Source organism: Orussus abietinus, unplaced genomic scaffold, assembly GCF_000612105.2.
Source record: "Orussus abietinus isolate OABI.00-Male unplaced genomic scaffold, Oabi_2.0 scaffold275, whole genome shotgun sequence".
Taxonomy (NCBI): domain Eukaryota; kingdom Metazoa; phylum Arthropoda; class Insecta; order Hymenoptera; family Orussidae; genus Orussus; species Orussus abietinus.
Genome location: NW_019394457.1, coordinates 47,477 through 74,031, shown reverse-complemented (window position 1 = coordinate 74,031; position 26,555 = coordinate 47,477). Strand labels below are relative to the sequence as shown.

The window sequence follows — 26,555 nt, the reverse complement described above, 5'->3', positions numbered from 1 at the left end:
ATTTATTTAAACGTGAAGCCTAGTGTTGTTTAATTCAGATATAATTTAAACAAATCGATTTTTAAAGAAAATCCGTATTTTTGTTAACCCGTCAATTTGACAGGTGCTCGTCGAAATAGGTATGTAAAAAACGCCCGTAAACCTAGTGTTCAGATACCGAAGGTTTTGTCAACTCGAAAATATCAAATAGCGTGTCATATACGATTTACAGAACACATGATATCTTTATTAAAATTTGGAAAAATTTTACAAAAATTGAGGGGGAGAGTATTCGTGCTATTATGGAATAAAAGTGGTTTATGTCGTTAAATTGCCGCAGAACACAAGGCGTTAGAAGCACCGTCGACTTCAAAGATATTATTAGGAACTATTAGTACCGAGACAATTGATCGTATAGAAGCTCACGTTACACAATATTCTGACACTAGACGTGGCACGGTAGCATTGTACAACGGAAAGTACGTTCTCGCGGAAAGAAATTAATGTCTTAGCCTTTATTTTCTTTATCAACTCGGCCTAACTCTGATCCGTTCCTTGAAATGTATACCTGTGTATATATTTATTACGTAATTCCTGTATCGCTGAACGTTCTCGTTAGGTAATACAACACCCAAAAACTGCTTGTCAAGAGAGATTCGAGACCCGAAATATAAAGAACCAAAGTATGTAAACTGAGGACAGGGTTGAGAAATCTGTTGCAATATAATTAAATGCATACAATACAAATGCATTGCAATACATATAAAAACGATTTCTCGAGGAATATCATTGATTAAATTCATGTCATTCAAATTTGCTCGCAATCAGTAGGGTTTGCGCTGGGGAACGCTTTATCAGCGAACTACTACCCTATTATATACTAACTCTCATGACCCTGTTCTAAATCTGCCGAAAAGGGGTGTATTTGAATTGCAGATTCATTAACTAATATAAAAAAATTTCGCCTGAAGGGTAGTTTACCCCCTTGAGGTGGTGTAGCAATCCTGGACAATATTTTGTTTTTACCGTCCTTATATAGAATACGTTTATGCCAAGTTTCGTCGAAATCCCTCAACCGCTTCTACGAAAATTAATATAAAAATCGAATTTTCGCCTAATTTTGTTTTTTTTTTTCATCCCTTAAATGTGGAGCATTGCAGATAACAAAAAAACACGTATCTCTTAAATTTTTGTGTTTTGCAACATATACGAAAATCAATACCATCGGCGAATGGGAATGTTTGGTAATGTTTCCTTGTAAGTTTCGGCGTGGTGCCGCTTAGGGACGCCCTGGAAAATTACTCGACCGCAACGAAACGCGAACGGGGCTCGGCACAAAGGAATATCGAAACAATGGCGTCCGTCCGGTGCCTCGCCTAGAGTTTTCATTTTCCCGCGGCGTTTCTCTAGGTGGAAGGGATATCCTCCGCGGAGGGACGTACGTTTACACGGGGGGATTTACCTGCACGTGGATGCACGTGCGGATATATTGCCCCTACTTTGTCCCTCTTTGGGGGAGAAATCACGGGATCAGGAAAATCCTCGCAATTTACTCCGTCACCGAGGACAGATCGGTAAAGAATCTTGGATTTCCGATATCCTTGCGATCAAGGAGGATCGCTTCCGTTCTCTTTAACGAATTTCCATGAACGTAAATGCCATATGGGTAATCGAACTTTGAAGTCAAGGAAACTCTGAAACGATGTACGAGGAACGGAAGAGGAAATTTGACTCCTTTTTGCGATGTTTTTTGAACTTTTATTAGATCATTCCAAAAGTTCTGTCATTTTCTGGGTTTACTTTGAAGTTTGCTTATAAAAATGACAATACTTAAAATTATCTAGTATATGTAAGGGATATTATTATGTAATATGTATTTATCTAGAACGAGTTGACGGAAAAGTACAGTTCTCAGTGGACAGTCTTTTGCAGGCTCTTAGCAGTGTTTAAAAGACAAACACGTGAAACTGAAGAATAATTTATAAATTTAAAACGTACGATTTGTACGCTTCGTGGAGTATCTATGTATTATAGTAAATATATAATATATCACCGTAAATGTAAAAATTCAGTGAAAACATATAATAGAATAACGTGTTTAATTTTAACTAGCATTACCAGGTCTATGCTTTGCTTGCACACTATGCTCGAATAATGCGAATAAGCACGCAAATGGTACAGACGCGTTAACTGATACCGTTGGAGACGTAGCGTTATACTTGGCCGACTGCACTGACTAAGCAATAACGACGTTACCGAACGTACCGTATGCGTAGTACACTTGTGATAATTGTACCATTACGGCCCCGGAAAGTCTCTGGCATAACGCTAGGCTTCCTGACAACCTGCTGTATCTCTTACGATCACGCGTCTCGAAGGAATGAATAAATGTGCCATAATTCCCAACCTGAGTACTTGTAATCCATATTCGGCATATGATACCGCATTAACAATTAGCAACGCAATTTAGATAATTTCTAGTTACGTCATTTTCATCGTTTCCGCAATTAAGGTGAAGTGAAACCCCTTTCAAATCAGTCGATTCGAATACAACACTTTTTTTTAAGGGTATTAGACCAAACTGTCCGAAACTTTGACACATCACTCCTGATCATCTAAGAATTGTCCTGACACATTCAAAATTTGGATTTTTTAAAAATGTTTTTTAACTCAGCCCAGACCAAAATCAAAATGGCGGCGAGTTCTCATATTTCGATCGATATATTCGATCGATAATTGTCGAAGGCTTTGATATGAGAAACGAAAGGGTCAGAACAATTTTACGATAATTTAGAACACTCTGGTAGTCGATAAACTCGCATTTGAACGGGATAAGGGCAAAAAAAGTGTTGTATGCGCTTCTATGCTAAAACGATGGGAATACGAGGTCTCGCGGTGAAAATTTAATTGACCTGGAAATCACATATGGCGCAGGGGGTCCCTCTGCAGTCAATTAGGGCCCCAGAAAGCATGAATCCAGAGGATTTCTGGAGTTTTACTTCGATTTCTTGATATTTATTGTACGAAAACGACAGGTGGAGTATGCCATTTGGTACAATATACAATATAATTCGACACAGCTGTCAATATAAAAACGAACGTCGGCAACGTAGGCGTTTAGAAAAATCTTCTTTATCGACGTCGATCAAGTTCCTCGACGTGTTTCACTTCACCTTAAGGCCCTTTTCCTTATTTCAATATTAAGTTCTTTTTTGCCGATATTTTAAGTTTGTCATGTAGCGAATGGACTTGCGTTTACCAAACACTTGATTTTATCCAGTGGTCGAAAAGATTTCTTTCGTCTTGTTTCCTTTTTTTTTTTCTTTTTTTTTTTCAGTTTGCTGATTCCCTTAATTTTGACGGAGTGTCAGGGCAAAGACGGTTAACGAGCGTCGTCATGGGGCGAAGTGCGCTCTCCTATCGGCGATTCGTCGTTAATTGCAATTAAGCCGGCGGCTTCGCGGCTAAATGAAACTTTTCTCTATAGAGGTCGGACCAGGAGCCGTCTACAAAAAATCGTGTCAAGTTTCTCGCGGGCGCGCTGCTTTGAAAAGTGTACGTCCTTGCGATTGGTACATGATACCGAGTGGCAGGGACAAGCGAAAAATGCCGGTTACGAGGCACGAGTATCACGATGCGAGCATTCCGACATTCCAGCTAACCAGAGCTTACTGGCAAAGTAAACGAGCTCCTTTCAACCTCGCAGAGTCAAAGGAATTCTTATTAACGGTTCTTCTTATCGGTTTTATTAATTTTATATTTTTAGCGCGATATCGATGGACAGAAGGTCTTTTGAGGGAAAGGAATGCAATCTTTGCAGCACTGGCATTACTGTAATATTTATTATACGATCCTTGAATGCTGTTAAACCCAAGAGTTTGTTTAACCGCACAATAGCATTATTGATTTTTAATCGTTAGTAAATCGAAATTCAAGACGTTTATTCGGTTGCAAATGAAGAGGTAGTGTTATTTTATTTTTTACTTTTTTTATTTGCTATACTTAATGTAGTATCATGTATTTTTTTTTATTTTTAGATTGGGTATATGGATAGACGCCTACGTTTACAACGTATACTTCTAAAGTCGTCAGTTGCTTTAGTTTCCAATTCATTTCATGTTCATATCATACCGTAGTATTTTATCTTCATTATATTCTTCAATTATTAGCCTAGGATCAATAGTTGTTATGATAGAGTAAAAATATGAAAGGTCTCGATTTGGGCATCTATTCCACTCGGGTGGAATAGATAAGTAGAATTCGATCCCCCGAACGCGATTCCCAAATATTAATATTTTAGATTATTGCTACATTGTAATTTAATTATTTCGCAACAAACCAGAACCACGACTGGATCGTTAACTTAAAAATTCTGTACAAAGAAATTCATTATATTCTTCATTCATTATATTCTTCAATTATTAGCCTCGGATCAATAATTGTTATGATAGAACAAAAATATGAAAGGTTTCGGTTTGAGCATCTATTCCACTCGGATGGGATAGATAAGTAGGATTCGATCCCCCGAACGCGATTCCCAAACATTAATATTTTAGATTATTGCTACATTGTAATTTAATTATTTCGCAACAAACCAGAACCACGACTGGATCGTTAACTTAAAAATTCTGTACAAAGAAATTCATTATATTCTTCAATTATTAGCCTAGGATGAATAATTGTTATGATAGAACAAAAATATGAGTTCTCGATTTGGGCATCTATCCCACTCGGGTGGGATAGATAAGTGGGATTCGATCCCCCGAACGCGATTCCCAAACATTAATATTTTAGATTATTGCTACATTGTAATTTAATTATTTTGCAACAAACCAGAGCCACGACTGGATCGTTAACTTAAAAATTCTGTACAAAGAAATTCATGGCCGGTGATCAATGCGAGCGATGAACGAAGGAGGGATCTGTTCTGATGAAAATGAAAGGCGGAGGACGATCAGTTGCTTTTATCTTCGTTGAAAGAACCTTTGAGGATCATACTCGGATATGTATATTTCTCTCGGTCCCCCTCAATCGAACAGAAATACGCACATTCGTATTTATCCGCAGAAGTAAAGGTTTCTTCCCCCCTTTTTTTTTTCGAGTTCTGCGATAAGTTCCACAGCTGGTAAAAATAATCGTCTCCCAAAGGATAAATGTAAATGCCAGGAATGTTGGAATATCAAGTTGACAATATTCTAAAGAATATTTATCAACTGTTCAGATAAACAGCAGTTGAATATTAAATGATGCCTTCTCTGCAGATATGGTTTTGTCGATACATGATGGCAATGCATTCATGTCCATCAGAGTACCTAGATAAACATACAAATTAGAGAAATACGACGAGGAAATGTTTTTCGGTACAGTTTTATTTTCGTTCTTTATTTTGAGAACGTTCTGAGAGTTTTGTCAACTCGTGGAAAAATATGTATCTAAAAATGTCAGACATTTTAACTCCTCTCCTTATCTCCTTGGGGGATTTTGAGTTTCGGTGTTTCTATAAGCTCGTTCATAATGTAACGGACGGAACTAATTTTCATCGTTCATGGACGAAAATACATTTGAGCTCATCCGTGCTGATACTTCTTCACAAATAGACCGGAGTAATGTTTCGGGGTGATGCAAAGTGAGGATTTTGGAATCTTAAGGTGAAGTCAAACCCCATTCAAATCAGCTTATTCGAATATAACACTTTTTTTTAAGGGTATTAGACCAAACTGTCCGAAACTTTGAAACATCACTCCTGATCATCTAAGAATTGTCCTGACACATTAAAAATTTAGATTTTTGGAAACAATTTTTTAACTCAGCCCAGACCAGCACGAAAATGGCGCCGAGCTCTCATATTTCGATATTTTCCGTGCTTATTCCATTGTACAACTTTTATTCACTATTAAGACATTATTACTTTTCTATTTTTTATTTTCTTTCTCCAGAAATACGGGAAAATTCTAGAGCATCCAATTTTCTGGTCATTTCGACCGTGCCTTTCCTTCTATTTCTTTCTTTTTTAAGAATTACCAAAAAACTTATATGTTACGCTTCTGGCAACTTCTACCGAACCATCCTTTACACCCTGTATGACCGTAATGTCTACTCCTTATCGATTTGTCCAAACGAAAAGATCTTTACATTCTTTATTAGCCACTCTCTATCGTTACATAAAATCTCTCAACTCTCAACATATTTTCCGTGCTTATTCCATTGTACAACTTTTATTCACTTTTACGACATTATTACTTTTCTATTTATCATTTTCTTTCTCCAAAAATACGGGAAAATCCCAGAGAGCATCCAATTTTCTGGTCTTTTCGGCCGTGGCTTTCCTCCTATTTCTTTCTTTTTTAAGATTTACCAAAAAACCTATATGTTGGGGACCGCGTCCGCAGAATCCGGCGTGCAAGAGGTACTTGAAGATGCATTTCGAAATCATGACGGGATGCTAAACGAAGCTTGGTCTGTTAGCCTCGTTCTCCCCTGAGGGGTTCAGGGAAACCGCGAGCGTCCATCGGCCGGAGAAGCTCCTCGGTCCGTTCGTCTTTTTTATCATTGGCACCAAGCTCTACCGAAGAGCGCTCCCATATATTTTCGTAGGCTGCAAGAACCGCAAGTGCAGCTCCGGTTCTTGGTGCTGTCGTCCGGGCTGCTGGTGCGTTCGTTCACTCTTTATAAATAGCGGGCCTTTGAGCCGCTCGCATGTCGGGCGTGGCCGCGAGTCTCGTGAGCCCGATCGCGACAAAACCGCCAAGACCGCGAATTCTTCGATATTCGATGAAAAAGTCTATCGTAATTTCACGATATCCGTTTCTCAACATTAATTTCTCTCGTCTTCGAGCCATTGGCTGGCGAGTTAACGTGAATTCAGGATTTCAACCAGAAATAGACAAACCAGAATGAGATCGCTACAGTAGGTTGGACAATGAAAGGGAATGCAATAAAAAATTAATAATACTTCTGAATAATTTGTAGCCGCGTTAAGTGTTGGTTCTGAAATTCGCCTTTTTTATTGTTGAACATGAACGTGAGAATATGATTTGGCAGATGTTCAACTTTTAACAGGACTAGATATGTCCAAAATTGCAGTCCTCGGGGCAGCCTAGTTTAATATAAGGGTCTAGGTTAAGAATATTTAATTTTTTAATTAATATTATATGCGTCTTCTTAGTAGGAGGTAGTCAACGATTATTTAACGGTGAATGCATTACGGGAAATAGTGAGAAAAGTTCGTTAAGTAAAGTTATTATAATGAAAGGGGTGCGGTATTTTACAAATTTTGAAACATTATTAAATGCGTAAAAAATGGTATTATCCGAACAAGTTGTTAGAACTATTTCTTTTGTTATTTCGAGTGTATTGTAATGATCTACGTGTTTCGAGAGAGTTAGGAAGTGGAATGTTATTAAATATTTCGGGATTATATGCATGGAAGATTTTATTTAAGGTTTCAAGCACGGAAAGAGATTATAGTGAAAGGTGAAAGATAATGAGATAATTGTGCCTGATGCTGTTAAAGGGGTCATATATCGATTTTCTTCACACATTTTGAAATATTAAGTCATACTTATTTTTACACTGTTCTAGAAAAAGTATATGTATAAAGAACGACGTTTTATAAAATTATATAAAAACCTGTTGACGTCTTTTGCATATCCTTTAGATTAAAAAATATGCATATTGCTAATAAAATAATTATACACGTTTGAAATTCTAATTGTTGGCGTGAATTAATATATAATGTTATGAAGACCCAACAGAAAGTATTATAAACGACATTAACGTAAATTACTACGTTTTAACAGTCCTAGCTCGCAATTTGGGTCGTCCAACTGTGGGACCTTGCAAATCTCGTATTTACTATCAAGTAAACTATGAATTAAACGATTTACGATTGAACAAGTAAGGACTTCGTGATAAATAGCGGAGTGAGCATGGGTAACTAAAAGAAAGACATATTAATCAGGATTTCAATTTTATATTTTACATTTTATTTGGTGGATCTTTGCGATGCCCTTAAAACGCGACACTAATTATCGTATATGTAGTGAACAGTACGGTTGAATAGTAAAGCATTGCGTACTTGCGTACTTGCATAGCTCAGCTTGTTACTGCAACAATTCAAAGTATTTATCATAACGTTTTTATGTTCCAGATTCTCGAATCACACCTATGCCAACCTTTCCTAAAATGTCGGGTACCCTTTAAGGTGAGTACCTACTCATTAAACGGTTTACTCAACATCGATCTTCGAGGACACGCCATCGTCGTCGCAATGACGCATCTGTACACGCGATCGGTCTAAATGACCTAATCGAGAACGATAATACTTGATATCGCCCTATGGCTCGAGCACACGCACAGAAAGAAAGATTTAATTAAATTAATCATCGTTTAACCTACGTGCGCAGACATCGGAAAACCGACTCTATACGGAGGTTTGAAATCGGAGAAATAATCAATTAAGTTCTGTTAAAAGAATCTTTTGAACTGAATTATTTTCAATATGATGCATGATGAAAATAATTATTACAATCATTTTTACAGTAATGTACTAGCAAGTTGATCGGCAATAATATCTATAATGTCGTTGAAGTGATACATTTGTTTTATTAAATTGATCGATTTAAACAATAGACGTCAGTAGAAGTAAAGGAGTAATTAGCAAATAGTTTGTGCCCTATTTGCCTATTTCTGAATCCAAATGTAGTCAAGTGACAATTGATTATAATTAACGTACTCGAGTTATTAACTTATCACCCTGGTGTCGTCTCCTCAGCTGATCTTGACAGTCATCTTCCGAGATGTTATTCGCAGATAATTCATTTGCAATTTAGAAGCACAACAATGATAGTGATGATTCTCAAGTGCATCGAAATTCCTATGGCTCTTGATTTTCTACTTACGATTTAATGTCTTTATAATTCTATGTATCATCTCGATAATTTGATTCACATGAAACTAGTTTATTCTTGCCATTCATCTACTCTCGCAGACAATATTGTGTCTTACTGGTAAACATTAGCAATATACTTTTCTTTTTCTCAATTTCAACTTTTCCTCCGATAACTCCGATAATTTACCATTATTAAAAGAAATCTATGACGTAGCTATACCGTCAAGATAATTTGCAGAAAACTACTCGGAATTTCTCCTTATGAATTACTTTGCAATGACAATTGATTACAATTAACGTACTCGAATTATTAACTTATCACCCTGGTGTCGTCTCCTCAGCTGATCTTGACAGTCATCTTCCGAGATGTTATTCGCAGATAATTCATTTGCAATTTAGAAGCACAACAATGATAGTGATGATTCTCAAGTGCATCGAAATTCCTATGGCTCTTGATTTTCTACTTACGATTTAATGTCTTTATAATTCTATGTATCATCTCGATAATTTGATTCACATGAAACTAGTTTATTCTTGCCATTCATCTACTCTCGCAGACAATATTGTGTCTTACTGGTAAACATTAGCAATATACTTTTCTTTTTCTCAATTTCAACTTTTCTCTTCGACAACTCCGCTAATTTACCATTATTAAAAGAAACCCATGACATAGCTATACCGTCAAGATAATTTGCAAACAACTACTCGGAATTTCTCCTTATGCATTACTTTGCAATGACAGTCCGTGCATCGATATGCCCAACGGTTCCGTCGCATGTCACGAAAGTCTTGGTGTCGTTCATCTCCTCATAATAACATTTTCCACGGGTTCGTTTAACTCGATTATTCATCTGCTTGTCCCGCCTCGATTGCGCAGACTTTGCTACTTTTTCTTCTCAAGAAACGCACGATTCAATTAGACGTTTAAGCGAGGTATAATCAGTACCCACGCGTCTTCGTTACTTTAGACCGTCAAGTGGAACAGCGATGTGACTTCGTTACTCATTGTTTTGCCAAACAACTTGCGATTTACTGAACCGCCGCAAAACAAATAGACCTCTTCCATTACCGTTGCTCCTAAGTGCTGCACTCTTCTCGTCGAGTGCACGGGGCAGCACGTCACGTTTTTGAGATCCGCTGCTTCTTCGTTTTCCTAAAAACCATACCGTCGCGAATGTAAAATCCAAGCGAAAACGATTAACCGTTCTTTAGACCGAATTCAGTCTTCACGAAAGGCCCATTCATCGTAATAATTTACGCATTTAATTATATTTTCAAACCCAACGTCAGGGAAATACGAAAAGTGTTACCATTAACCTATTTTCTTTATTTTCTCCCTTTGAAATTTCCATCGGACTCGACGCTACATTTTCATTAGTGAGGTAACAAACATGGTAAGATTTGGAAGTGTACCATGATTGATTCATCGAAAAACGTGCGCCGTAACACACTTTATCACCTTTGAATCATGAATTCGCTCTTCGTGGCAGAACTAGCCCTCCAGGCCACACGAATGTAAAATCCAAGCGAAAACGATTAACCGTTCGTTAGACCAAGTTCAGTCTTCAGTAAAAGCCCATTCATCGTAATAATTTACGCACTTAATTATATTTTCAAACCCAATGTCAGGGAAGTACGAAAAGTGTTACCATTTACCTATTTTCTTTATTTTCTCCCTTTGAAATTTCCACCGGACTCCAGGCTACATTTTCATTAGTGAGGTAACAAACATGGCAAGATTTGGAAGTGTACCATGATTGATTCATCGAAAAACGTGCGCCGTAACACACTTTACCACCTTTGAATCATGAATTCGCTCTTCGTGGCAGAACTAGCCCTCCAGGCCACATATCTTTGTGGGTAGATCCGCCGTTGCTAGAGAGTTAACGCGATTAGTCTCGCGATTGCTCGTCGATACCAATGCGGTTTGGATTTTATTCCGTCGATAAGGTAGGGAACTGCGCTACCGTCCGCACTATTTGTCCACATTAGCGCGCGACCCAGCGGCTCGATTGGCCCTCGATTCCCGCGGTGCGTTTAATGGGATGCGCTGCGTTAATTTATGACGTCATTGGTTAGATGCAGGACCACGTGGTGACAAGGTCAGGGTCGGACCGACGGGCGAGAGCGGAATCGATCCTCGCGACCCCTGGGCGGGTGCAGTCACCATGGAGACCATCTCGTGACCCAATGCGAGCTGTACACTGGGAGAGACGTTGGACCGGGTCGATCGGTGCATCCCTCCACCTGGGATCGCAGCTGTTTGCCCGGCAACGATCTGCGAAACCTCTCCCGGTTCTAACGGAGTAGACGGAACTTGTACGGGCAGTGTCGGTCAAATTGGTACAATGGAATTACAGCGTTTATCGTAAATACGTTCGCAATTCCTTCTCGGCTGCATCCCGGGCGTTCCGAGGTTCGAGTTCTTAAAACGTTTTCCTCGGTCTGTAATGCTTGTAAATCGTACGTTCTTTTAATTATGTCCCTTAAACGTTCGAACGCAAAGAGGTGTTGTCTAGCCTTTTTTTTTTTTAAGAAAAAAAGTATGCATATGGAAATCAGGCCCAAGGGGTGAAGGTTAACCTAAAAAGTAGTAAAAACATAAAGTTCATTGTAAATCGTGCGTTGTTTTAATAATGTCCCTTAATCGTTCGAATGCAAAAATGTGTTGTCTAGCCTTTTTTTTTTAAAGAAAAAAAGGATGTATATGGAAATCAGGCCCAAGGGGTGAAGGTTAACCTAAAAAGTAGTAAAAACATAAAGTTCATTGTAAATCGTGCGTTGTTTTAATAATGTCCCTTAAATGTTTGAACGCTAAAAGGTGTTGTCTAGCCTTTTTTTTTAAGAAAAAAAGGTAATAAAAATGGTAATAAAAATGTGATAAGAACGCGCTTTATCTACCCGTCCCAGGCGGCAAGTTCTGCATCAGAGCAAAGCGGTTAGAGGTTTTAATCTAAACAAATTTCACAAAATACACATTTCAAGGTGGACGAGATATTTCTGGGATACCTCTTCTTTTGTAAAATTATTTATGAAGTGTCCTTTCTTTTTCCTGCCCCTGTAATCGTTAATTCGTTAGCTATTTCGATTGCGTGTAGTATTTCTTCTTCGGCCCAAGAATAGTGCATCGCTTTTATTTTGTACTTACCGACCATCTATGGTAGGTAATAATTAAAATCAATATAAATACAAAAAATGATAATGATAAATCTTGAGTATAACAAAAACAAATTCGAGAGCTGCCCGCTTAGAACTAGTCGCTGGGACAGGAAATCCATTACAATGTTGAACTCAAATAGTTAAAATATTTATGACAAAAATGGGTAATAACTTGTTAAAACAACTCCTTATCCAAAAACCTTATTCGGTTTTTTGTGATTTCGATAAATGGAGGAATCCCTTGATTTTCCTACTTTGTGCGTTCTTAATATAAATTCTAGAAACACATTCATTTTTAATTGGTAAGCGTCATCTCTCTGACACCTTCAATTACATCGAGCTTAGTATCGAGCGTTTAATTTTTTTAAACAGCGATAAAATTAAAATTATACTCTGCACTCTCTTTAGGCTTCTTTCCACCGTTCCGGATACTTTGTAGTAATAAATTCCGTCAGAAACCGTTTTCCTAGTAGTCAGAAAAAATTGTCTCCGTCCGCGTTCCATCAGCATGAGAGTTTCATCGGGGTCGATTAGTAATCCCTAATCATAATTCCTAAACTACGGAAGTAATACAGGGTATTCCTCCACCGGAAGAGTCTATCCCGTGCCGACCTTGACGCGTTCGCGGTAACTCTAGGCGAGGTGGAGCATCTCGCATTACCCGTCGTCTGCCGGGTGCGGTGCGCCGACCCTGACCTTCCTCTCTAAGCTGCGCGCGCATCCTGCTTCCCCTACCTTTCGTCACGAGGAAATCCGGAAGCCCCGAGGCCCCAGAAAGCGGAAAAACCGGAACCCTAGAATACTCTGTCACGGCTGGGAAATCCCTCCGCCTATTGGGAGCCCTCGGGAACGAAATAAGAGAATCCCATCCGGGGGGTGCGCCGAGGTCGGGACGTCTCGGATGAGCGAGGACCGAGGTCGAGGTCGAGGTCGACGTCATGCTCGGGAGTTGATATCGCATTCAATTTCCCAGGCAAACCTTCAGATTTCGGAACGAGCTCTAGAGCTCCGGTCGATCGTCCGGGGGGTCTCCTCGGGACTCGCGGGGAAGATTCGCGAGTGCCGGGATTTCCGCGGAACGGAACGAGAGGATAAGGTCTCGCGGGGAAGATTCGCAATTGCCGGGATTTCCGTGGAACGGAATGAGAGGATAAGGTCTCACGGGAAAGATTCGCCAGTGTCGGGATTTCCGTGGAACGGAACGAGAGGATAAGGTCTCGCGGGGAAGATTCGCGAGTGCCGGGATTTCCGTGGAACGGAACGAGAGGATAAGGTCTCGCGGGAAAGATTCGCCACTGTCGGGATTTCCGCGAAACGGAACGAGAGGATAAGGTCTCGCGGAGAAGATTCGAAGGTGCCGGGATTTCCGTGGAACGGAACGAGAGGATAAGGTCTCGCGAGAAAGATTCGCCAGCGTCGGGATTTCCGTGGTACGGAACGAGAGGATAAGGTCTCGCAGGAAAGATTCGCCAGTGTCGGGATTTCCGTGGAACGGAACGAGAGGATAAGGTCTCGCGGGAAAGATTCGCCAATGTCGGGATTTCCGTGGAACGAAACGAGAGGATAAGGTTTCGCGAGAAAGATTCGCCAGCGTCGGGATTTCCGTGGTACGGAACGAGAGGATAAGGTCTAGCAGGAAAGATTCGCCAGTGTCGAGATTTCCGTGGTACGGAACGAGAGGATAAGGTCTCGCGGGAAAGATTCGCCAGTGTCGGGATTTCCGTGGAACGGAACGAGAGGATAAGGTCTCGCGGGGAAGATTCGCGAGTGCCGGGATTTCCGTGGTACGGAACGAGAGGATAAGGTCTCGCGGGTCGATGTCGCGTCAGGATGCATTGGCAAGCCTCCGGGTTCACGGAGGAGCCGATTCGAGGGAAACGTCCGCAGTTGGGTCGCAAACGTCGTACCCAAAGAAGAACCGGGATTCCTTCCGGAATTTCCAACACCCAAGATGATATCATTTAGTGATAGTGAAATAGTCATCTAAAGGAATATATGTGCACTAAGCTCGGAGTTAAAATGCGGGGGGAAAATGCCCCGAAGGTGAAGTCGTGTCCCGTGGATCGATGTCGCGTCGGGACGCGTTGGCGAGCCTCCGGATTTCCGAACGGGCCGACTCGGGCCAAACGTCCGCAGTCTCCTTCCGACCGGGGCATTCGAATATTCCCGGTCCGAGGACCCTCGCGATCGAGTCTCTCTCTGCCTCCGACGCGAGATCGGAGCGCGCAGGGATCGCGCACCGAGGCTAAGGTCAGCCTCGACGAATCGATATCATCTGGGATACTAGGACTGACCTCCGCTCATACCGTCCCAATAGGCTGCAGCCGGAAGTTGGACGGCTTCGCGTGGCAACAAAAAAACCCTCCAAGTTCCCCCTGAAATCTCGAGTACCTGGGGAAACGTTGGGCTAAGAGAGGGAAATTCAACTCGTCCCGGTAATCGAGCGATAGGGGGACGTTAATCAAGGTTGAGGTCAAGTACCACGGTCCGGCACCATCCACGGAGGGCGTCGACGGATCTTCCTACCCTCGATTGGACGAACGATTCGACGTTCCTGGACGGTTTTCAGTGATCTCGTTGCGCGCTTTCCGTCGGTTTCGGTTCGCGGATCATGGGATCTTCCGGGAAATCGGAGAGCCTGGAGAACTCGGTGTTGGATTGGCTGAGGAGGGTCAGAGAATGGTGCGTGGAACGTAGAATCTTTCGTGTATTTCAGAAGACCGGCATGTCCAGCACCGTCGGCGGGGGCGGCAGTGCGGGGAGCGGGGGCGGCGTCAATGGGGCCCTCAGTCTGATGGGCTGCGTGAGGGAGGCGTCGCCTCCCCCTCGGGATCCCCTCGGCGTCGTCGAGCTCTCCACGCACCAAGTCGACGTTGCGCCCAAGGGTAAGTGGCTTTAGTGCGGAATAGCCATTTTTATTTCGCTTTGCTTATCTATCCTTAGTATTACTGGGTGATGTTTTATTTATTAACACTATTTCTACCAAAGGTGTCTTTCGACACCTTTTAAAATTTTTACTTGAAATTATTCTCAAAGTTTAATCATTTTTTCTCAATTAATGTTTTGAGGTTTCGTATAATAATTGTTGAATTTATTTAGCGGTATCAATTTCCTCCATTACTGGGTGATGGTTTATTTATTAACACTATTTCTACCAAAGGTGTCGAGACATCTTTTAAAATTTTAACTTGAAATTATTTTCAGTTTAATAATTTTTTCTCAATTAATGTTCCGAGTTTTCGTATAATAATTGTTGAATTTATTTAGCGGTAGAATTTTCCTCCAGCTCATCAAAACCTTTTGGTCGAAATAGGTATACACAAAGTCATGGTAGAAATAGTGTTAAGGTGATGTGAAAGTGGCGTCGAAGAGGTTTTGTTTATAAAACTTTTCTCTCTATTCGGTTTACCGAAGGGTTTGAAACTTTACAACGTGAACGAAAGAGACTATAAGGAAGGTCCTGAAACTCGTGTGATTTCAATTCCTATCAAATCTGTTTATAGGTATTTTAAAAATAGTTTATACAAAATGAAATTTCCCGAGTTTCAGGACCTACCTTAGGGTCTCCATATTCACGTTTTAAAGTATGAAACGATTTGAGACACCCAGTTTGTAGAAAAGTTTTATGAACAATTGAGCTTTCGGATGCCGCTTTGACATCCCCTTAATGCCTGGTTGAAAGATTCTCCCTAAGAATGATTTCTGAGAATTTATTAAGAAACATTATATAATGCTTTAAGGTGACGTATGAAACTGGCGTCTGAGGGATCTCGTTTATGAAATTTTTCTGTGAACCTGGTGTACCGAATCGTTTGAAATTTTACGATCTTAATGGGTAGACCCCAAGAAAGGTTTGGACAACCGTGACATTTTATTTTTTAACATTGGTTTATAAAAATTTTTAATATTTTATTAAAAAATGATATTTTATGGGGGTCAGAGTGTCACCTTTCTTAGGGATCCATATTTACTTGGTAAAAGTTCAAACTATTCGGTACCCTCCGTTTGTAGTAGCCGCACAAATGCCATTTTCATATCTTAATCGTTCCTGCAAGTACGGTATAAGTTTATGTAAGAAAATGAATTATCTACATATCTAAACCGACGGTAGGATTTATTTTCAATTTTTTACCGCTCCGCAAAGAATCGTAACACCTAAAAATAAAAATCGTACATATTAGAGAGTAACGTATATCGTTTAGGATAAGATAAAGTGATCCCATGTTGATTTAATCAATGCTTGTAATTACCGAGATATGGTCATAGACTCCTTTAGCTAAATTAAACAAAATGTACGATTATCAGGTATTCGTGACTGTGATTTTTAGGTATTACAGTTTTTTTGGCAAATAATGATTTTAAATTATTTAAACATGCAACGCTTGTTGGAAACTAGTTTTAGGCTGATTTAAGAGCACCGATTAAAAGATAGTTCATTGCATTTGACATGTTTTATCGTGGACTTAGTTGGATATTTTTTTTCGTGTAAGCGTAAATGTGAATGTTAATCGGGACAATTACGGGCTTGTATGTACATTAACGCGTTGAATACGATGTACAAATTGGCGCTGACAAGTGACCACGCGTGTCTATGGCAATTGCTCGGATATAGTGCGTAACTTCGTTAAAACGAGGCTGAAGTGTAGCAACTGACACGTTATAATTTCATTTATTACCCGCCCTTAGCTCTTGCTCACAATCTGAGAAGAGTACAATGAACTGTGAAGTGAATCATCTTTATTTACGCAAAGGCGGGAACCTTGCGTACACGAATTATCATTAAAAATACCGCTAGTCCACCCACGATCCGCTGATATAGCACGCGTCATACAACACGTGTCAGCACTCCCGTATGTACATTCTGTCATGAAATTAAAACAAGATTGTATTTAAACAGTAGAAGTATCCTCGTCATGGCGTTTCCGTTGCGTTAATCAATAATAATATACGCCATAGAACGTAAATACTAATAAGAAGCAATTTTTGCCAAAATTTGACGAATTTGTATTCTCGGTTTAACTCGTCAGTAATAACTGAACAAATTAATTATTTACATTTTCTCGCAATCATTAGAAGTAGAAGAATCAGCGTATCGTCATGTCGCAATTTAATATAAAGTAACCTTATTGAATTCATTAATCGACTTTGGTCAACCACTTTCTTCTCTATCAAGAGAAGGGAAAGACAAACACGCTTCCTGTTAAATTGCCTCGCAATTGTACAATGATTTCCCTGATTCTTTGGAAAACTGCCCCAAAAGTACTGTAGAGAATATTAAAATTTTATTGCAGATTAGAAATAGATGTTTTGCGATGAGAAATTACAGGACGCGACACAATTCGCGACTTCTCTGGACTCACCTATGTCGGCAGATCCGCCACTCGCGATTAACTCATTATCCTTAATTGATTTTACCCAAAAGAAACTCCCTTGGATGACGTAGTCTGCTTCATATCATACGTTTATATCTAAAATAATCGCTGCAATCACGTTCTGCCTTTGAGTGGGTATACAGACAACACGGAGTGCGTTAGGTGGCAGTAGGACAATGTAGCTTCTGAGAGCAACCCCGCTCTTGCAGCAAAGGGGGAAATTAATGGAAAAATTAAATTTTTCTATTCCACGTTATACGCCGTGAAAGAAAATCTGAATGTCATATTGTTAAATTTTTCAATCGAAGTATCGATGAATATCGATTTCTTGACTTTTGAGACCCTGCTCGTACACCCATTCCAAATGCACGGGGTAAATGCACTACATCGGAGGGATTTCCTGCCGCCTTCTGCGCTTCCCACCGCATCGCATTGTGCCTTCCGTTCGATTATCCGGCATCCGGCGAATGTTATCGTGCCGCTAACGCCTACGGTAATAGTTTAGACCCCTGACGGGATCGCTCATGCTCTACTCCGCGAAACGCAATTCGCAATTCGTGATTACGTTCGCAGAAGATGTATATAAAGCTGAAATTGCCACTTTAGCACAATTCAATGAAATTTATTGCTAATTCATTGCTATTTTATTGCACAAGGAAAAGATTTTTTGCTCATACTTTTCCAAAAAATGGTGGCGATTTCAGCTTTATATAAAGCTAGCACTGCCACAATAAAAAATAATTATTAAGTAAATGTACATCGATGAATTATATACCAGAATTTATTGCTAATTAATTGCTCGCAGAAAAACCAAATTTCAATTTTTTTGCTCAGCCCTAAAGGGGTGAATCGTCACCCTTAGTGATGATCGCAGGATAGAAACACGAAAAACATGGGAGAATCGAACTATTTGTTTACGTGGGAATTAATCGCTAATTAATGTAGGTTAGAAAATTGCATTTTTACGAAGATATTGGTTCTTCTCGGAGCAATTAATTAGCAATTAATTCCCACGTGAAGAAATAGTTAAATTCTCCCATGTTTTTCATGTTTCTGTCTTGCGATCAGCACTAGGGGTGGCGATTCTCTCCGATTAAAATTCGGTTTTTCTGCGAGAAATTAATTAGCAATAAATTCTGGTATATAATTCATCGATGAACATTTACTTAATAATTGTTTTTTATTGTGGCAATGCTAGCTTTATATAAAGCTGAGATCGCCATTTTTCGGAAAAGTATAAGCGAAAAATTTTCTTTTTGTGGAATAAAATAGCAATAAATTAGCAATAAATTTTGCAACGAATTTTATTGAATTGTGCTAAAGTGGCAATTCCAGCATTATATACATTCGCGGAAGGGAAGAAGATGGTAGTTTCGTTTTTTCGGTCATTTCGTCCTAAACTCTCGCTGGACAGTCTTAAGGGGATGGAAAAGTGGCATAAACTTTTCTCCGAACTTTATACCGTGAATGTAGAGGCTATAAGGAAGATCCTGACGCATATGGAATTTCATTTTGTATAACAAATTTTAAAAATATCTATGGACAAATTAAAAAAAAATTGAAATTTCATGAGTTTCAGAACCTTTCTTATACCCTCCGTATTTATATTCTAAAGTTTAAATCGATTCAGTACACTCAGGGTGGAAAAATGTTTCATGAACAACAACTCTTTGGTGCCACTTTCATCTCACCTTAAGTTCCGGACAAGGGACAAGGGAAGGGAAGGGATTTGAAATAACGAAATTATCGTTGTTTTTTTGCTTAGGTATAGGAAATAGACTCAATTGTCTTTGGTTTTATTCAATTAGTAAGAAAGTGGAATAACTCAGTTGTAGACTTAAACTGTCTCTAGTTACAGATATTGATGTTATTTTTGTGCAAAAATAGATGATCATATTCATTATTTTATTGTGAACTTTTTGATTTTACTATTCTGCCATTTTGGATGGAAGGGAAAACGGTTAGATAATGATACTTCGTCGTAGAATACAAATGTCGGTAAAACGTCTTTTGAACTTTGATAGGAGAATGTCGAGATATCTAATGATTATCTCCCCTAGATCTAATTAATGTGCAACGTTTTATCGCCAATCGTTTGACCTTGAACCATGATCGATAAGAGAGGAAGTAGTCAAAAATACGTCAGCTCGAAGCCGTATAAAGATAGCTTTAGCAAATACATTCACGCGAAATGGGTAAAGCCAATTTTGCGATAGCGGTATAGTCTAATCTTATCAATGATGCATTTTTGTTGATCCGTAATCACTCGGATACACTTGCTCGAGTCTTACAACAATCGTGGTATCATCGCGTTACCATCAATTTCGTTGACAGTACTTCTTTTCACCGGAATTGACAGATTCCTCGGTATGAAATGTTTCCCTATTTTGATTCTTTTTTACCGACTTCTGCGTTATCATAGTACGAAGTACATAGTAGAAAGTACAACCAAGGTGTATTTATTTTATCTATTGCGCCTGTCAAGGCGTTGATTAGCTTTATTCTCCTAGTCACAATATCCAAAATATTAGAACGATCATATATAATAATTATGATTGCAACACCGAATAACGGGTATTAGTACAAAATGAATTTTCTGTGGGCAGAACTTCGTCAAATTTATTTCTTGTTTCTTTCCTTAATTGAAAAAAATAACAGAAATTGTTTTCTCTTCGTTAATAGCTCAAATCAACCGTTTTTGTCAAATACGATAGTACCATTTCGTTTGACAATTCAAATTAATTATTTTTGCAAAATATTTCAATACAATTTGGCCCACGTTTGATACAAGTGCATCTATTGAACAAATTATAAATTCCATCGAAATCTCATGCCTGTGCAAGCCTACAACTTTCTGCGTAATTTAAAACCAAATGTAATTAAATAAGAAAAATTCACAAAATTATTTGTAAGTAGGATTTGTTTATGACAATTACCTGAATTATTTCCATAGCATTTATGATCATTATTTTAGTGATATGTAAGAAAAGCATTACAGTCACTGATTAATAAAAGCCTCGAGAACGTCAATACCGTATTTGAATTAATTCTTGCAAGTTTACCGAATTCTGTATTTTTTATATGTATTTTAACACCTTGACTGCAAAGAATTCCTAAACGTGCCCAGTATAAGAAACGCTTTCGTGGGATAAACGACTCCCAAATACAGTTTATTTCTTACCATTTTACCGTACAATTGGTACTCTTTTTATAACTACTCCGTTATCAAAAAGTTAACGAACACTTCAGGAACCAAGCAATTAACACATGGAATCTCGCACAACAACGGAGTAAAAATCAATTATTGATTGCAAAGGGAGCTACGAGTATCTGCTGATGTATGTTTTTTATTAAACTGTAAGAAATAAATATCCGGACGTTCTGTTAACGAGAACCTTGGTTTATTCAACGGCAGGAGTAAATGTTCATCGTGGCAATTTCCAATCCCAAGAGAAAGGACTTTGTTTGTAAGTCTCGCAAGGTGTTCCTTCGCTGTTTGTTGCAGATTCCCCTCTATTTCGCAATTAAGCGGTATCGACGTATTAACGAGTGCGTCACTCCGCAAGACTCGCCATTTGCTTATCACCGGCTTTTTCCTCTGTCCCCCTCCACTTAGAACCCCTGCGGCTTCTGTACTTCTTTCTCCGTCCCTCAAGGACTCTAGATCGATAGGACAAGAACCATCGACAGTTTAATCCACGTTATTACTCAAAAGCCCCTTGAGGAGTCTGCTCGCGAAGAGACCACAGCTCCCCGTCGATTCATCAACTTCATTCCCTATTTACTGCGTTAGAAGTTAGTTTCACTACTTATCACGCCCTGAGCCGAACAGATAATACGTCTGACTCTGAAAATGTAAGAAATTCGGACTTTTGTGACTAAATAACTTTCCGCGGTAATGGCTTCGGGTCAGAGATTGTTTTCTTGACTGTCTATGGAATGCATTCAGGTACTTTCACTGACAAACTTTCCTCCTTCATCTAATTTTCTTTTCAAGTTTAATTGATTTGAGCCCACTTTCCATTCTATGATAAGATCGTTGCTGCGTTGATGTCTTAGGAATTTCTCTTTCTTATGATTCTTTTTTTTTTTTTTTTTTTTTTAATGAAGATAGCACTTACAGTCGAACATTTATTTTATATCCTTCGTCATTGTTTTTAATTGAAAGATTCATGAATGCAATCACTATCTTTCTACTTTCATTGTAATTAAAAATTTCCACGTGTCATTTTTTATTATACGGATTAAAAGAAAGTAACTTGAAAATGTACGAATTTTTTGTATTCGGAAATGTCCCAGATCAAACTTCAAAAGTGATCGTAAAAAACAGTATAACAAGAGACGGCTAATAATGGTTCGAAAAGAATTCCTTGCTACACACGTTTTTTCGCACAAAATGCCATAAATTGAAGGTTGCTAAAATATGTAATTCTTTTAAGTATTAATATCCTCTCTAAGTGATATTTATAGATTATATTTTCGTTACATGAAGCAATCAGATTAATCTACATGCCCTTAATTACCTATAAAATGACAATTATTTACTGATAAGATAAATGCATACTACATTAAAATTATAATGTTGTATGCAAAGTTAATTATTTTCCAGCAAGCGTTTTTCTGTGTTTGAAATACCATGGAAAGATAATCACACTCGAGATAATTTCATCCAGTACAGTTTATAGCGCAGTTTTAATTAGGGCTGTTTAATGGATAATCCGAATAAAATGGGCTCTCCGCAGGGAAATATTGAACCTGCTGGATCGGGACCACGATGCAATTCCTTTTCATCGACATATCGAGAGATACGGAGAGACTCTTCTTTCGTCGACTAAGCGATTCCAGCTATTCGCGCGGCCGCCGTCTGTCGTCTCTTCATTTCCCGAGAGTATTATTTCCAGAGGACTATTATCAGCGCCACGGGGATCCATTATTCTATTTTCACCGAGCGGAGTCTATTCGCTTCCTCGCGGGTCAATATCGTATGCAGAATTAACGCCGTATTCTAGAAATTCTTGATTTCTTCTTCTATTTGCAAATACTCCGATTTCGTGATCGCGCTGTTACTGATTAAACAATACACAATATTAAAATCTATAAATATAATACTATAATCTGATGTTTCTTGAATCATCACGATATTTCGAGGATGTACATCGATCAAACGACAGGCATTATTGTGGCTGAATTTTTATATATTTATTTTTACATATTTATTTTTACGATTTAAAAATATCTTAGAAATTACGCTTCGCCACAGGAATTCTCCAGATTATACAATGATTGAGATTCGTTCAAAATCATTGCAAGCGATAATTGCCTGAATTCTATGCTCGGAATGGCTTAGCCATTTTAAAGTGGTTTATTGGACATGATGGTAATAAAATAAACGATGTCGTAATATCGACTTAAAATGCTTTGGCTTTCGATTTAATTAACCGGATCGAAGGATCAATTAAAACATGATGATTGCGGAAAAGACATGGAGATTAAAATAACAAAACCTGGAGGACTTGGTACAATGCCTACATTATTTTTCCATTTCTTTGCCTCGCTTCTTAATATTCCAGCCGTGACAGTTTCTATCGTACATCGTAATATTTCTTATGCAGTGCAGATTGCTTAATTTTATATTATTTTCAACAGATTTAAGCTTAATCATGTTCGTCTATCAATGACAAATGAAGCGATAACGATAAATCAAAATATAGGAAATAAAATATGAGAAATGGTGGATATCGCTTGTATTACAATTAACGTTCTCTGTTAAAACAAATATTTAAATAATTCATCTATTATTCGGATTTTCCGTAGAAAAACTCGAGGTGTAACAATTAACGTTCTCTGTTAACCCTCTATGAGCCCGTGTAACTTTCAGGTCACATTTTAAATGAAAAATTTTTTTTCATTTGCTTATATAGGTTCCTAATTGCTGACTTTTCGTTCCCCCAATTTTTTTTTATTTAAAACAAAAATTCGGCCCATAGAGGGTTAAGACAAATATTTAATTAATTCATCTATTATTCGTGTAACAGTGTTAGTCAGTTTTGGCATTGAATTAATTTTTTGCAACGACACATCTGCAGGTTTCACAAAAAAAAAAAAATGTTAATATTTTCAGAACCGAAAAAGCGACGTTTTCATCCACTTCGGGGACTTCGGAGAATTTTCCGTAGAAAAAGTCGAGGTGCTGCCGATTCTAGACTGAGTCCTGGTATCGGCGATCAAGATGGTGACTTAGTGAACCGAAACCGAGAAAATATCACTCTCAGGCATCCTGCAGGACGTCCTGAGGAAGCTCGAAGTCGCAGTGCTAGCGAACTCCTGACGGATTCCTGTGACAGAGACAGGTATCTAAAACCTCCCATTAATTATAGGGGATGCATATTAAGGATGTAAAATTTGAATAAAAAGTACTAACGTTACCCAAATATACGTATTCAACGTATATGTCATTACTTTTGGAAAAATGATAAGCGTCGAAATTGAATCTAATTTTTGTATCTTCATGTCAAAATAGCTTTTCTCTATTAATTTGTTTTAATACGGTATAGAATAAATGTTACTGATCAGATATTCAGAAGCTCAGGTAGTCTTCAAATTTCACATTCTTCGCTTATGTGTCTTCTTAAGCATTACTCATTGACAGAACTAAAAGTCGGCAGGACGTCGGAACTGCCTCTACTAATCAAGTGACATTATCGAATATAGGAAAGAGATATGGCAAGGATGATTTTGAGGAAGATTCAATAGATCTTTATTTTCGTTTTAGCAAACCACCGACCGGCTGGCAGAGAAAGTACAGAATAGCTTCGACGTCCCTCAAAACACGTCAATCCTTCAAACAGTAAATATGGATTCGTTAAACCAATCGGTCGTTCATGATCGATGTTTGTCAGAGTGTCTTGTGTCTTTTGCAGCCATATGTGCAGTCCTTACTTGAGTTGATTTGTGTCCATTGAGGCTTCCATTTTAACGTCGATGAAATATGTTACACATAATTTACACTCCCAATTTCCAGCTTTACTTTGCTTAATCTACACCTAGAAAAAAAATGCTTTTAACCGATTAACAATGAATTTGTTAACAAAATTAAGCTTTATCAAGCGGGGAAGCTGTCCCTTAATCGTATAAATGAATTAAAATAATTAATTCAGTTAATCATTTTTCTTAATTTAATGATTTTTTTTATATAACCCAATTTTTGTTTACTCAAAAAATTATTTTACTGTGAAGATAAAGTTTGTTTATTGATTAAATGAAATTATGGTAAAGAGCAATACTGACGTGAATAAATGTATTGAAAAAAAGCATTTCTCTGGGTGTACTCCTAACAGAATTACGATGCTTGGCATTTCAGTCTCAAATTAAGTGCAGCATTCCGTAGAAAGCAAAATAAGGTTTTATTTCTCTGCGATTAACTTGCACTCGCAAAAATTATCGCTTTAATACTATTTAATTACGCCTAACAATAAGAACTTAACTCACGGGAAGCATATTTTCGTTCACTTTTTCCCTCGTTTTTTCTTATGCTAAGATTTAACATTCGATTACCTCTCGTTATAGCGCACACATTTTTCCATAAAAGTGGCAGTTGTACAAAACATAAAACAAATTCTCAGAACGCGGTCCGCCGGTAATTGTAGGCATTCTCGAGTGCAGTGCTAAAATGTCCCCTGTAACATTTTTACTTTTAGTAGGAAAACGCCAGAATGTGGTACGCTAACGTTACGGTTATAGGCATTACGTAATTATTACATTCCGACTGATCTTTACCACCTGTGCGCACACTGTAACGTTTATTGTACGAGAATGGGACAAACATTTGCCTCGGAAAAGATAATCACCTTATTGACAGAACAGGTGGTACGTGAAGTTAATTTAGACCCACGGGTACCGATAATCAGCTACGCTTCATACTTTCACGGAATACCGTTGGGTTGTCGTCGAACAAAAATAATTGTAATAACCGCCTCGTACTGTGGCAAGACTTATGGTCGTTTCTATTACAACGTATACAGCTCGTTTCATCGCCGGTACATGCGGGATTTCATAAAGATAACGACCACGGAATAATCGCATGCATGCATTCAAGATTCCAAGATCGCGTAAATTCTTATCGATAACCAAATTCGCGTGAAGCTTGCGTACCCCTTCAGCTTGGAAAAATGACTTTTTTTGTCCGTCGTTAAGGTGAAGTGAAACCCCCCTTTAAATCAGTCGATTCGAATACAACACTTTTTTTTAAGGGTATTGGACCAAACTGTCCGAAACTTTGACACATCGCTCCTGATCATCTAACAATTGTCCTGACACATTGAAAATTTGGATTTTTTAAAAAAGTTTTTTAACTCAGCCCAGACCAAAATCAAAATGGCGGCGAGTTCTCATATTTCGATCGATATATTCGATCGATAATTGTCGAAGGCTTTGATATGAGAAACGAAAGAGTCAGAACAATTTTACGATAATTTAGAACACTCTGGTAGTCGATAAACTCGCATTTGAACGGGATAAGGGCAAAAAAAGTGTTGTATGCGCTTCTATGCTAAAACGATGGGAATACGAGGTCTCGGAGTGAAAATTTAATTGACCTGGAAATCACAGATGGCGCAGGGTGTCCCTCTGCAGTCAATTAGGGCCCCAGAAAGCATGAATCCAGAGGATTTCTGGAGTTTTACTTCGATTTCTTGACATTTATTGTACGAAAACGTCAGGTGGAGTATGTCATTTGGTACAATACCCAATATAATTCGACACAACTGTCAATATAAAAGCAAACGTCAGTAACGTAGGTAGTTAGGAAAATCTTCTTTATCGACGTCGATCAAGTTCCTCGACGTGTTTCACTTCACCTTAAAGGGGGTCTGAAAATGCGAAATCTGCTGGGTGTTTTACAGTAATTCGCAACTCGCTAGAAAGTCATTCCTGAAATTCTTATTTCTTGTGCGGAGATACTAAAAAAATGGAGTACTATTTGGAAATTATCTACATTCTTTGGAATGACAGATTAGGAATGTGATTTGAAAATCAATTAAGTTGAAATTCGTGTTTGTTCTGTAAAGAATGGGCCATAAGAAGATGTGAAAGTGGCGTGAAAGAGTTCTCGTTCACGAAACTTTTCTCCAAACCGGGTATACCGAATCTATTCAAAC

At 38.6% G+C, this 26,555-nt stretch overlaps 1 protein-coding gene across 3 annotated transcripts in view; it reads left to right on the top strand.

Moving 5' to 3' along the window:
- LOC105703882 (dentin sialophosphoprotein) overlaps nt 1-26,555 on the top strand; it is a 123,358-nt gene that overhangs the window by 52,673 nt on the left and 44,130 nt on the right. For 2 of the 3 annotated variants that reach the window (XM_012432625.2, XM_012432624.2), the window contains exons 2-5: nt 8,129-8,182; nt 14,745-14,913; nt 23,522-23,750; nt 24,173-24,247. In XM_012432625.2, the coding sequence (XP_012288048.1) occupies nt 14,754-14,913; nt 23,522-23,750; nt 24,173-24,247 (464 nt within the window). In that variant the 5' untranslated portion in view covers nt 8,129-8,182; nt 14,745-14,753. The remainder of the gene's footprint in view (nt 1-8,128; nt 8,183-14,744; nt 14,914-23,521; nt 23,751-24,172; nt 24,248-26,555) is intronic. The other variant, XM_012432626.2, reaches the window with a different exon arrangement.